At 37.0% G+C, this 15,192-nt stretch overlaps 1 protein-coding gene across 1 annotated transcript in view; it reads left to right on the top strand.

Annotated features, from left to right (window-relative positions):
* The window catches only part of LOC108771999 (methyltransferase-like protein 9), a 44,806-nt gene that overhangs the window by 4,589 nt on the left and 25,025 nt on the right, over positions 1 to 15,192 (top strand). Inside the window, exon 2 of the mRNA XM_018537432.1 lies at positions 14,349 to 14,560. Within this exon, the coding sequence (XP_018392934.1) occupies positions 14,349 to 14,560 (212 nt within the window). The remainder of the gene's footprint in view (positions 1 to 14,348; positions 14,561 to 15,192) is intronic.

The raw sequence follows: 15,192 nt of genomic DNA, 5'->3' as shown, positions 1-15,192 counted from the left end.
TTGAGAATTATTAACGATGATTAAGCTGCGCGTCTTTCTTTTTTTTTTTTTTGCAGAGATATGTATTTACGTGTACCGCGCTTCTTTATTTTTCGTAATCACGTGACAGCGTAAAATTTAACGCGCAATTATACCGGTGCTTCGTCTTACACTCGCATGCCTAGTCCCCTGTCGATTACCCCTAATTTATGCGGCCGTAAATTAATTACGATTTCCCAGAAACCTCCCACCGTCAATTTTACGACGGCCCGCGGGCATCCCGGGCGCTAACAAAGATTTTTTTTCCAAGAAACGAGGTTCTGAAATCTCCGCGCGAGAGTTCTGGGTTCTCTCGCGCGGGCCACCGGGGGTAATTGGGCGGCCGCGGGGGAAGGAGGGAGCAAACCCGGCGGTGCATGGGGGCGCGGGGGCGAGGGGGGGGGAAGGGCAGTAATAATTAGTACAATTACCGCACAAGGCCAACCACTGACTACCCCCACTCGGATAACCGCCGAGACGTAGAGCTGCTGAAGAGTCAAGACCGCGCTCGGTAATTACGGGATAATTACGTCCTCGATATTCCTGAAACATCCTCTCTCTCTCTCTCTCTCTCTCTCTCTCTCTCTCTCTCTCTCTCTCTCTCTCTCTCTTTCTATCCGCGCTTTCCTATCCTATTTATAATTGCGACGACGGGAGAAGTCCACGCCAATTTACTCGCGGCGATCACGATCGCGGGGCCCCCATGACGATGACGACCGAAGCGAAAAATACTCGAGCTTCAAATCATCGATCTGGGATGATGTGCCTCTGATCGAAGTCACAAAAACAGGAAACGGCTCGTCGACTTTTTTAAATGTTACTGGAAATCATACAAATGCGACATCTTGGAATAAAATTTTACATAAATAAATGAATAAAATAATAATTTTTGTTGCTGTTTAACATTACTAACAATAATACCTACAAAAGAAATGATTATATATTATATGTATTAAATATAATATTGCCAATTATTTTATTTTTCATTTTGTTAAACATGAATAATAAGAAAGATATTTTTACTTGTTTCTATTTTTTTGTGATAAAAGACTACAGCAATTAGAGAAACTAGACATATCCATAATTAGCAAAATAAATGCGTTATGCTGTTTTCTTCATTTCTAGAAAATTAAGTAGATAATAAATCATTATTTATCACTCACTGAATTAATGAACATGCATATATGTCTCATAAAATTTCAATATCAAATACTACACTTGCGCGCACAAACAATATTGATTTTTTTTATTTATCTATTCTTCACAACTGTTACCTATATCTGTGAAGAGATCTGATTGATTCAATTGCTTTAACACTTATAACTTGTTTCATGTGAGATTGGTATTACGCCACATTTTATCATCACAAATGAAATATACCGGGTGTCTGCAAAGAATGATGCCAAACTTATACAAATGTATCAATGAGGTCGAGTAAGTGAAAAAAGTTTATAAACTTATGTCTGAAAATGGTTTATTAAAAAAGTTATAAATGTTCACAGATTTATGACCACAATTATTTTCTATAATTTGTTATTGGAATTGTTGATTGATTCAGAACAGTTAGTACATCATTTGATTTGAATTTTATCAGTTGTCACAATAGTTACAATAAATATTCGAAAATACCTTTATCTGCAAGAATACAGGCATCCATTCATCAAACTAAAATTACTTTTAAACTCTTTCGAATATTTCTACGTTGTATTGAAAATAGTAGTAAAATGCATTTTAAATATTACATTACCAAGCTAATTCTGTATTTCTCTCGTAAACAAACTATGTTACATGAATATTTTATATACGTTTCCTATAAATATAAGCCAAGAATCGTTAAACTTTATGACTTAGTTAGGAGACCAAATGATTGATCCGCTGCGATCGATTCAACGTTAAGGAAATTGTTGATTAAGAGAAACTCGCATATTATTCTTTCCAAAATAAAGCGGTTCATGTATAAACCACATAACTTATATAACAAATTGTAGAAAACAATTTTGCTTGTAAATTTTGAAACATTAAAAATTTTTTAATATAGTATTTTTGGACATATATAAGTTTATATGAATTTTTTTCTACTCAATCTTTGAAAATTCTCTTTGTGGACATCCTGAATGCAAACGTTACATTTAACATATTTTAATGTTTCCATGTGTAATTTAATTATTATTTTTTGCGGATAAGTATTGAATATAAAATAATTATAATACTCTCTTTTCACAATTTAAAATAATTTAATATAAATAAACATTTTATATCACTTTTAATTAAATGTTACATTTTTATTTCAATTTGATTCACATATGATAATGTTGTAAAGACGGAACTGGCAGATGACGATCATAAAACGTTCATTATTACATGTGTATCTACACAGTGTACATATTATAAATGATAAATTGCCATGTGAAACCGTGCGCTGAGTTCTTGATTACGTAATTCTGCATAAATACCGGGAGGATAAGCAGAAGATAACGTTATCTGTTAATATGATATTTTCGATGCGTGAAAGAAGTCACATATACCATCGTTTTGGCAATATTTTTCCTCAAGTATATAGCAAGCTAATAGCATACTTAAGATTGGTGTGATATCATTTTTTCTAAGCCTTGACAGTATTTACATATATCTTTGCCTGCAATTTACTTGTTTGTTAATAAATTAAACTTCCTCGATTTATTACGTTAAATTACACACTCTTCGCGATATATTTTCAATATTTCGGAAAAGCTTTTCTTTTATTTTCTACGAACTCAAATTAAAAAATTTTTGCTATGCCTTTTTTCGGATTCTTATCAAACCCTTTTAAAGGTTTCGAGAAAGCATAAGGTATTGTATAAAAACTCTGCAAAATGATTAAATATATATCTAATATTGAGATTCATTAAAATACTAATATAATAAAATGGGTAGGATAAAAATTGAAGTTTTAGTATTAATTTCTATTTTTTTTTTATAAAAATCAACAATTCTCTATTTTCGAAAAGAAAACTATATATCCAGTTAGACAAATAATTTTCGTCTCGCCGCGCTATAATGTCAAGATCAGTTTTAATTTCCAACAATAAAACTCTCTAAAATTTATTAGAGAAATCTCTCTTCAAGATCTATTCTTAACTAAATTCTATCTTTTCTAGAAAACTCCGCAATTTCATTCGACGAGAGTGATTCTCGAGTTACATGTGAAGTTACGATCGAAATTACATTCTTAGATCGAGCTCATCTTCTGCTCGAATCGGACAATCCGGTCGCATCTCGTTCGTCAAAAAGCGGGCGAGAGAAAGGGGTGGGGGGCGGGGGGGGGATAAAAGAAAACAACAGCGAGCTTTTATCTCCGTATTTGCGAGCACCATCCCTCCCCGGTCCTCGTTTCCCGCCGCCTCGCGAGACGCAGAGCGAATCGATCTCGACTCCAACGACTGCGGCGCGTACTCGGGCAGGTGCTCACGGGAGAAGGGAAGAATCCCATTCGGTCGCGTGAAACGAGAAATTTGAATTTCGAGCGGTGGCAAGGGGTGGCAGCGGCAGGGAAAGGAAAGAGGTGGTAGGTTGCCCCGCGAGGTTTTTCCCCCACGAAATCGACGCGAGACATCACTTCGCGCGTCCCCGTCCGCCGCTGCCGTCGCGTCATTGTCATCCGGGAACGTCGCGCTCTAATATCCCCCAGCAAAGTCGAAAAACTTTCCTCCCAGCCCGAACGTATAGCGGTGTTGATGCGGCGGCTCCGCACCGATGTTTTAAGCTTTTAAAAAGGGCTCACGACAACGTCCGCGCATCCCGCCGGATCAGGGACGACAGGGGGCGAGGGAGAGAAAGAAAGATAGAACGCTGCACAGGGCGCTGCTTTGAAATATTAAGTGACTGATGGATGAGGCTTTTGAGGGGAGGCAAGAGGCGAGGGACTCCGGGAGAGAGACGCGCATAAGACAAGTATATCTCGTCGTTGCTTCTCGTTTGGCCCCTCAGCCGTTGTCCTACCCTTCCATCCCGCATCCCGACCCTTATTCTCTGCTCCTTTTTTTTTTCTCTCGCACCCTTCTATCGGAGCGTGTTGTGTGTTCTATTTCTTAAAAATCTTAAGTATATCATGCGTAATCACAGTGATCAATATTAGTTCCCGAATTGTCAATACATAAACGTATAATGTGAGATGCAATTAGGTACAGCAGTACTCGTGACCGTACAAATGTTTAGCGGAAACAGAAAGGAGAAGAGAGAACAATCGATTGTCATGAGGGAAGAAACAATCATAACAAATACAAGGAAACCTTTTTGCATTTTTATTTATAACTTTGTACGATTTACGTTGTGTGTATTTGTTATACAATTAATATTTATTATTTATGATTTTTACGTGTAATATTTAATCCGTAGTTTTTTTTAAATACCTATGATAATTTGTATATGGAATATACTCCAATATTTTTTATATCTCAATTTTTATTATTTTTTTTTATAATTGCAAAGTTTGATCATATTTTATACATCTTTTAGATGTATGAAGATAAATGAAATATTTTTTAATTGTAAAATATTTTTTACGTTATATATATATGTATATAATGTATATAAATGGCATTCATATATTTAGAATTTATAAGACGGAAGCATTCTGGACATGCTAGAAATGAAAGGTTAAGAACGACTAATTTCACTTTATTTTCCACAACATTTGCCATTTTCATTATTACCTCTCGTATTCCGTAAGGCTGTCTTTTGTCAGACTAATCAGTCTTCTCGATATCATAATTTTTTATCGGTCAGTCGCCAATATTGCAACGTCAAATTACTAACATCAGTAATCCGAAACACTTGTTATCAATCAAAATCCGCATAACCTCGGGCAAATTTATGACACATGTCACGCTACACTTGCGTCGATGTTCCAACACGTTAGAAGAAGACTCGGACGCTTCGTGGAAGTATTCACGTGGAACATGAAACGATCTGTTACGATATGATAACAATTTGCGTTACATTTACAGACTCGGATGATACCTATACGCCGTAGTGCCTGATACTATCGATCTTGCTGTAAATACCGACGTTAAAGTGAACCTATCGACGCGATCGCGTACGCATCGCATGCATGACCGCCCCTAAACGGTGACGCAAATAACACCTCGAGCGCCCTCTTCGCCGCCCTTCGTCCCTATGATATTCATTACTCGGCTTATTCGCGGGAACATAAAAAAAGAAGTTGCCGCGACCAGATGCGCTATCTCGTGGCGGGTTTTAGGGACGCGTAAAATTGTTTGGGGGACCGAGAGCGAATGATACGCTTCGCGCGTTTATGACCCGGAGTCTCTTTCTCTCGCGAAGCTCCGTCTTCGTCCTCCCGGTCGGTCGACCGGTCGACTTGGTCATCACTTGGTCATCGCGAAGGAGGATCTCGACACAGGATCCGCGATAAATCCGAATGGCCGACGGATCTCCGCTTATCGTGCCGCATAATCGCACGTGGCCGAGCCTGCGGACCGGTTACGTCAGGAAACTGATTTCTGCGGATGGACGTGTGGACTCGCCAACGTCGTGGAAATGGGTGTAATTAAAAATTCTTTCGTAATAAAAACCTACGCGCAGAGAGAAGCATCTTTTCTTTCCTTTACAATATTAAATCGATTTAGCGCCGGGTCTTGTTAATATTTAATTGACACGAATGCAAGCTTTTTAGGCACTTCGCGCCTGTCATGCCTTTTTCATGAAGGAAATATCGACTTCGAAATTGGCCAAAGAATCTGTTAAAAGAGCATCCGGTGGCTTTGGATATTCTATATAGTTATAAGAGCATAAAATATTTACATGTTCAACAATAAATACATTTATGTATATTAAAAATATTTTTGTGATAGTACAGCTTGCTTTTTTATTGAATACATTAAAATATCTAAATAAGTTGGAATATTGTTGATGCGTAAATTACTTTTGTGTACGTAGTAATTTGTCTATTTATATTATTGTCTGCACTGTCATATACTCAAATTATTATATATACAATATAAAGCACGAACTCGAAAAAATTTGTAGACAGAGAAATGCTCATAATACTTTTTATTACGGATTTTTTCGAGTTTATGCTTTATATAGATATAAAATCAATTTTGGAAATTTTGTACTTTTTTAATCTTCAAAATATATAAATATTTCAATCTCTCTTTCGCCGCGAGGAACGTCGGAAATTTCTGGAAAACAGGACTTTGACTGACAAATGAGATCGCACGTACGAGAGAAGTGATACCGGTTCCCGGAGTGGAAATGATATCTGGCGAGGTAACGCGGAAGATACTCTTTGTGTGTCGCCGAAAGTTCACGCGAACCTGGATTTTAAGGCGCTGACTTCAAAATAGCGAGGAAACAGACTTTACTCCGGAATAACGGAGATGAGAGAGATCTCGTTAGCTCGGTTTTCTCGGACTTTTTATTTTGTCCTATCTCTTATTTTTATGAGGGTAATTTTTTATAGTTGCGACCACTATCTGAAACGGCAGAACGAAGGAAGAAACGTAAGACCAGGAAATGCGCGGATTTATTTATTCGACAGAAAGATAATATTAGCACTTACATGTATGAACTTCTAGATTGGTACTGATTTCTACGCAAATAAACATTAGAAATTATAGCTTGATAGTTCAGGCTATTATTCTATTATTACAGGTTTAATTTTTTACAACTAATAGGAAATAAAGCCTAACGGTCGAAGTTGGATTTTTATTGTTTAAATAATTCTATGTGAATTTATTTATATACCATTTGTATGTATAGTTATTTGAACTGCGTTGAATTGATTTTTCAGACTTAAAAACACAATTACTGTAGTAATATTACAATTTTTTAAACTCAATAGGCATTTATTAAATAGATCTTAATATGCTGGAAAAATAATTAATCTGTACATAAATTTATTTACCACGAAAAATATTAAATTTTTATGAACACATCAAATTTAATTATGATATTACTACAAATTTAGTTACGTTTCTAAGTCCGAAAAATCAATTTGGCGCACATTTAAGTGACTTATATATGTACAAGTATATCAAATTTATAGAATTATTTAAGTACTATAAGAATCCATCCTCGATCGTTACGGGCTTTTTTCCTATTGGTTTTGTTGTGTATTCACATTTACGATCAAATAAGATTCTTACTGTTTCATTTTTCATCAATAATAAACTAATTTATTATGTCTCTCTATAACGTACTGCAAAAAAGATAAGACTTGAACCAATCGCCTAAAATGTGTGTCTTTTAAATCGTACTTGAAAATATCGAATCTATGAACGAAAATCACCAAGTACATAAGATTTATAAAAAGAATGATTAACTAATAACTAATTTTAATGTTTTATTGAAAAAAGGTGTTTAATATCTAATAATATGAGTACCAATAATGTACTCTAAAAAATATTGGTATTGATTTAAATCTCATGCATGTTGAATCCTTATCGTGTTGATATTAATCTTGACACTTTACAGACATACACAATGAGAATTATATACACACGACGTAATATTTATTATCCACATCGATATTTTTTAGAGTGTGAAAAGGTAAGAATGTTTTGAAACAAGACTGGCTTGAATTTATTTGCAGTTGACATTTGTATTCATATAAATTATCAATTTTACTAGCTTGTTTTGCAGTAGTCGTAACGGTTTAGGCGGACAGTACACATTTAACAAAATCTCCTGCATTCTATCTTCACGGGTTACAATATTTTTGTCGTAAATTGCATCACTATATGCAAAATATTTCACTACCAATATTTGCAAGTATAGAAAAGTATTTCAATTTTCTTAAGATCAAAATATGTTATATTTAAAAAGCGTATTATTTTTGCCATGGCCGTCTCCATCGTTTCCTTCGAAGGTGTTTCCCGAATACGTATTTACGTCTCTCTTTTCGGCGCAAACGAACTGATATTCTAGGCGCGGCTGGCCTCGTTAGTCGATTGTCGATCTCGATGAAAACTCCTTACGGTTAGTTACACCGCGCCGTTGCTTTCCCAATCAAGATACTCGCGCTCCCTTCGTGTGATTTTTACGAAAGGGGTACGAGCTTTACTTCGCGCTTTCACCGCTTCAGTTTTCCATCGATTGCTCTTCGTCGGTGCACTTTGTAGATTTTACCTCAGGCGTTCAATAAAATTTTGCAAATCGGCTTCTTGACGTAGAAATGTTGTTATTTTTCTGTACACCTCTATGGCTTCAGTATTTAATGAATTATTTTATTCATTTAAGTTCCCTACTCACTATAGTCAACTTGGGTTTAATATCACAAAGGAAAAAACAGGAAAATAATAATTTTTGCAAATTATATTAAAGTATAAATATTTTTTAATAAAACAGTATTTACAACCGGTAGAATAAATTTATAAAATATATCGAAAAACATCCCTTGTGATAAAAAGTAATCATATATTTAAAATTAAATTATGCCTTTGTCATGATCAAAAAATGAAAAATAAACTGTATACGATAGCTGTCAAATTTCGACAATATACTTACTTTTATTCCATTCCAAAATAAAAGAAGAGTTTAAATATTCGTAGTGAGTGGTTAGCCTTAAATATAAAAGATTTTATTAAAAATCAGAAATATTTCAAATATTAATGCGTTTACAAAGAAACATTTTACTGCATTTTACTGCATTTTACTGCATTTCTTCAAAGCTTTGTGAACTATTTTTTGCAAAACTAAACCTAAAACCAACGTACGTAAATTCTCAGTAATATTTTCGTAATACTTTTATGTGCGAGCATCTGACCGTCCTTCCGAATATAAGTCTTAATTCTTGGAGCGATCGAGGGGTTTCCTTTGTAAAGCGCGAAATCTCGTCGCGTGCCCTCGTCAAGGAGAAAGAAGAAAGCATTCACCCGGGAGAAAAAAATTGTCTAGAGAACGGGAGAGACGGGGGTTCTCGTTCCTCTCCTACAGCGTCGATATAACGCCTGTCGGTCCGCGCCACCACCCTAGCAGCAATAACATAATGGCGCGGGAAGAGAATGCGTTTGACTCACGATCCAACACGCCTCAGGAATCCGAGAAGCCCCGCGTAGCTGAGCGGCCAAACATCTCCAGTATTCCGCGAGGGAAACATAAACCGCTCGACGACGTTGTTTATCGTTCGCAGTTTGCACCGTTTACGCGTGTTCAATTTTCTCTCAGACCGGAAGAAGAGATCTCGAGAAAAGAAAAAGAAACAGACTTGCGCGAAAACGATTCTGGATGGCTCTACGGCAGTCAACAATAGCATGTTTCGAGAATAGTCAAACGCATTGACTCAAAAAAAAAATGCCAAAAGTCTTATCATTTTTCGTCATCATTATTTCAATAAAATAACTATTTAAATAAAATGAAAATATGTAAAAGAGAAGAATTAAATGTGGTCGATGCTTACACATAGATTTTGATACCCCTAATATTTATACGTAAACGTTAAAGACATACAGACGTACGTTTCAGATAAGTATGTATAAGCTGTACGTCGGATTTTATAAAAACGCAATAATCGTAAACTTAAGCTCTGAAATAATATCACCAATTAAATCGATCGTTAATTTAATAATGATGCTGAAGTGGATATCTTATTAATTGCGCTTCTCTCTTTAATTAATTTCTTTCCTTTAATATAAAATTTAAATTCAAGCTTAGTTATGAAGATGTATTGTACAACAAAATTATGGAGATTAAGAATGAATTCCAAGATTGATCAAATTTTCGTACATATTTATATTTATTAATATTTATACCATTTTATTAGTTTTATATTTATTAATATTTTATCTAGATAAAACAAGAACGAAGAATGTATTTAAAATCAAGACTCGGTAAATATGTCGTCACACTACATGAAAGCAATTCGGTAAACACATATCAATTCAACGAACGCATGTCACAAAAGCGCATTCCGATCGTCCGAATGATAGCCCAATGTTACAGTTTACGTTTTACAAGTTTTCCCATGCATCGTTCCGTGCCGGCATAAAGCAACGCATAACCGTCTTGGACAAAGTGCGCCTTCGAACGTAACTCCACGATGATCACAACACAGACTCCACTCGCAAATCTCAGATCATAGAGCGAAACTCACCGTTGTTACAGAGCGAACAGCATAATCGCGTAAGCCACTACCCCGTTATTTTATATTCGAGAATTGTATAAAATGTACCTTCACTCAGGCATTCTTAACGACGTATTCCTCAATAAAATTTCGCAATAATCTCCACTTTCCTATCGAAACTTTTTACATATAGGTTAAAATACTATGATTTCTAAACGTTATCAATGCCAATCTTTCTCGCGTTGAAAGATTGTTTTATTTATATTCGTCGAGTTCTTTGGGTCGACAATTATTATTGAGAAAAGTGTTTGGTATTTGTGGCTATGACCTTACGGTGAAATAATTTTGATTGTGAGCTCAATTTTATTGTTATAATATTAGCAACAATAATTATATTTATATTTTATCAAAATATAAAACCTATCAGAAAATACATATATGGTTGGTAAACAATAATAGTTATAATCATAATATAAACGTACGTGCTGATTAAACATGACGTCGGAATAAAATTACTTAACAGGAGAAGGGGGGGCAATCATAGTCTTAAGCCGTAATTACACTAGCGATTGCGCGATTGTGATTGACGATTGAGAATTACTTTTCAACCAATCAGAACGAAGCAGTTACCGATTACTTTGCTCTAACTGGTTGATAAAAAGTAATACTCAATCATTAATCACAATCGTGCAATCGCTAGTGTGATTACGGCTTTAAACATTCTCTAAGTACATATACCTACTACGAAACAAATAGAAATGATCACAATTGTCGTATGAGATCCAAAATACATACTGCATATAAATGACATGCGCCGGAGCGTATCTCGTGAGGATCTTGAGGTCGAGGGCGTTAGATTTTTTTCCCCGGCGTTATTTCGTCCGTTCGTCGCGGTGAACGCGCGACGTTGATTTAGATGGCTGCGATTTCCGAGTCGGCTACTTGTTGTCGGTTGCCGAGAGGCGCGATTGGTGCGTGGCTACACGGAAGGCATGGAGGTAGCAGTCGATTGTCTCTCATTCTCCGTCCGCGTTTCTCCGCCACGTCCCGGATCCTTCCTTCCCTTAAGTCCCCGGCGCTGCGCAGAAAGTCGCCACTAATGACACGAAGAGGAATGCTGTCCGGCAGCGCGCGCGACCACGTCGGTAGCCATTTGTAATGTCCTGGGGGAAAAAGTCGAATCAAAGTGTGATGACGTGGGGTGAGCGCGTCGGGCTACCTGCAATTAGCGACACACGCTGGTAGCCATAATTAAAATTGCACGCGCGGCGTCCTCTTTGCGCCATGTCGCGAACACCGCGGTAGTGCTTGTCTTCACACTTCCACGCGTGTATCGCTGGACACTTCTTTGTTTCGGTATTACCTTCGAAATGATCTACCATGCTTTTTTACTACAAAAAAAGCAAGAGATGTCAAAAGTATACTATCAAAAGAAATAAAGATATATGTTAATAAAAATAAGAGAAATAAAGATACTTACATCTTCACATAAACGGTTGATATTTTTTTCAATCTATTTTTCGATCGATTAAAAAACAGTCGTTGTTTTTTAAAAGCTGTAAATCTAATCTAAGGCTATTATATGAGATTAATATAATTATTAAATAATATGTATTACTACACAAGTTATTGATTTCATAATATATCTTATTTTAATTTCTGTGTATAAAAATAGAGAAAAATATTTGTGTGAAAATCATTCTTTGTTAAAACTTTACATTGAATATTTAACATATCCGAGTTATAATGCTCGTTTGGACAACAAAGATGATATAACTCTTGAGTTAAACATTTTGTTATTTTTAACTTCCAAGTGTCATGTCAAAATGTGAATCAATCGACGTATGAGTACGTAAATAAATAAAAATAATGTGATTTTTTCTTTTAAGATATTAAGATAAACGAATAAAAGACAATAGCTTATATTTAGAACGTTTTTACAATGTTAGCTTGAATTTAAATTTATACAGTTCACATTAAGATATTCATCTTGTGCTAAATTGATACCAAAATTTGGGTGGACCTTTGGGTGGGAACACGTGAAGTATGTTAAATTTAACACAAAATTTCAATACGACAGAAAATATCTTCTTCGACTAAACAAAAAAAACTCGTGCACGAGCAAATTCATTAATAAAAATTCACGGTTGAAAATAAATATCTCACGAATGATAGCTTGTACAAAAGTGCAATTGCAAGTAATATCGCATTCATGTAGGTACATAAATTCCGCGATTCATTGTGCATCGCGAAAATATTTTGATTCATCTAAAAAGATACCGTCCTTGAAAGTTGTAGAAGATGTAAGATCAGGGCTCGTTCGCGAAACACGATTACTCATCCGGCATCGATCGAGAGCGCGTTTTGCGAAAGTCCGACATTCTCATACCGCTAGTAAACCGAGGTGTTATATCGTGGGTCTTATCGAATGCCAGGCAAGCTGCCCGGCCCTCGGAACAAGAAACGCGACGATCCGTCGCGCCTCCGCCCGGTGGACGATGACAAAGTCGATCGGTGGGACTTGGTGCAGTGTAGAGCCAAGTTAATGTACTGCCGCGGCGAGAAGAGTGGACTGTTTTAATTAGAGAATCTAATTGATGGCCGGCTACGCGGCCGCGGCAACCGGGCGATCCATAAACGACTTCTTAGGGCCGCGCACCTGGGCACCACGGTGTTAATTACTCTCCTTCTGTGGCGAGGTCCTTCCATCTCCCGGCTTTTTTCCCCCGCCGGCTCCTTCATCCTTTTTCGAGCTCTCGACTACCGAAGAGTCAGACGCGGGAACAGGACAGAGAAGGAGAGAAATTTATGGTGAGAGAAGGAACGGGAAAAGGAGAGACAATCGAGAGAGAATAGGAGATAGCGAGCGGGAAAAGGACGGAAGGAAGGAAAGATGAAATGAAAGAAAAAAGGGAAAGGAGAGGAAGAGAGAGAGAGAGATAGAGAGAGAGAGATGTGGCAAGAGAAAATGAGGGAGCGGGAGAGAAGCGGAGCGAGCAACAAGTGTCCCCCGTCGCGAAGCGCAAAAGCATTCCTAATTACGCCCCTGCCCCGCTCGAAGCGAAACGAGACAAAAAGCGCCTTGATTACATTTTCGTATAATTTCATCGGCCGGCTCTCTCGCCATTAAGAGCCACCGCTCCGCGCCGCGCCGCGCCGCCGAACGCGCGCGCAAATTAGATCGATTCCTTAATGCCTCGGGGCCGCGTAATTGGTTCTCATTCTCGGAAGCTGACGGTGAAATCGGATATCTGTCGTGTAGTAGCGCAAGGCCCGGTGGACCAGTCGACCGGTCAACGTAATTGCTTTTCGGACTGTGTGGCGTTTCGCGGTTCTCCTCGAGGACGAGAACGAGGACACGGACGGCGCGCGGCAGGCGAGAAAAGAATTGTTAATGTCGCGATACGTGGCTTCGATAATGAAGCGAAAAATGTTCAACGGATGCGACGTCCATCGGTTGTACGGCGCCGTAATGAAATATAAGACTTCGTAAGTTTTTATTTTTTTCGCGCATTAACGTGTCGAAACTTCGGCGTCGTCCGTACCGAACCGAGACGTTATGGCGATGCGTATCCTCCTGGCAGTCGACGATATGTGTGTTTTGCAAGAGAGACCGCGAAGGAGAAAAAATGAAAGAAGAAACCCAACAGCGCGTAATTACGCGAACTCTCGAAATATGTGAGAGTTTCGAGAGGAAAATTGATCCGCGACCGAGGGATATACGTATCGTTAATACCATAATACGCGGCCGTAATGAAGCGAGAAATACATTTTCGGCGGCCCGCCCGGTGAGACGTTAATGGAATATATACTTGGAACTTCACAAATTTTATTCCCGCAAATTGATCTGCCTTGTACAGCAAGATGATTTTAACGATGGAATAATTTTACCTGTGTGATTACGCAACACATTCCGAGAAAATCAATTCTTACTTGCCTACTATTTTTATATATGTGATATAATATATTATATAAAAATATTACCTCTTAAATGTAATCCTAAGAATTTTGCATAGATCACGTATTCAAGTTTGTAATTTAATAAATTTATAAATAATTCTACTTATAGGTATAATATCAAGATTTTTTTATTAATTGGCTTATTATCTATTAACACTAAAATAAAAGCGAAAAGTATATTCGTGTAAAATTACAGAAAAATAAATAAAATTACTTTTATTTATTATTTATTAATAGAATAGTTAAATGAAAAAGTTCTGTTGAATACGAGAATATGATGGTAACAATTATGTTTTTATTTTTACAGTGGTATAGGGTAGACAAGAGCAAGATCAGAGAAGATCTACTGGATTTGTGGGTGCCGCTTGGTACCGGTCCCAATGCCGAACAGCCCGACAAAGCCGCCGAAATTTTCCTCGTAAGATCCGCGGAGAGATCCGACTCGCTGCCCCTGCAGGCTTGGCATTCGTTAGCCAGGTCGGCGTTATCCTGGTTCATCAGTCGAACGTCCATAAACGGGTAAGTGCCTATTACGCCGTTTCGTATTGATTTTTCCGCGAGATATCTCGATATCGCGACGCGCGGATCTCGCTGCTTCTGATTTCACGTCCTCTACAAAGTCTGTAATGAGAAAAATGTTCTCAACGCGTGTATTGTTTAAAAGCACGCTAATCTTCTATCTTCCGTACGCGTTGTTAATAGAATTCGATTAAACATATTTTCAAACGATTGTGATAACGAAATGTACTCCAGACTTTGCTTATCTGCATGTACTTCTAATATTTCCTCAAAGTAAAGATGAAAACAGAAATTTTCTTTTATGATAACGAGGAATATTAGTTGCACGAAACAATGATGTTTATTTGTCGTTACATAGTTTCATTTTGAATAACAAATAAGATATAACACCGCGGGTTTAATTAATATTTCGCATCGTTCATTCCAAGTATCGTCATTTTAATTATACAATGCTCAAATTGTTCTTTTTTTTTTTCAATTGAATGTTACTGATTCAGATTTAGAGAGTATAGTTGTCACTATAGTCGTTTTTTATACTACTATGTTTCTCTCTAAGATGTAGAGTAGCAAAACAGTACGAATGAGAATTACGTTGCGCCCCCTCTTGTTTGATATTTATAGAACCTCCGTAA

The sequence above is a fragment of the Cyphomyrmex costatus genome, unplaced genomic scaffold (genome assembly GCF_001594065.2).
Source record: "Cyphomyrmex costatus isolate MS0001 unplaced genomic scaffold, Ccosl1.0 scaffold172, whole genome shotgun sequence".
Taxonomy (NCBI): Eukaryota; Metazoa; Arthropoda; class Insecta; order Hymenoptera; family Formicidae; genus Cyphomyrmex; species Cyphomyrmex costatus.
This window is presented reverse-complemented; position numbering and strand designations above follow the sequence as displayed.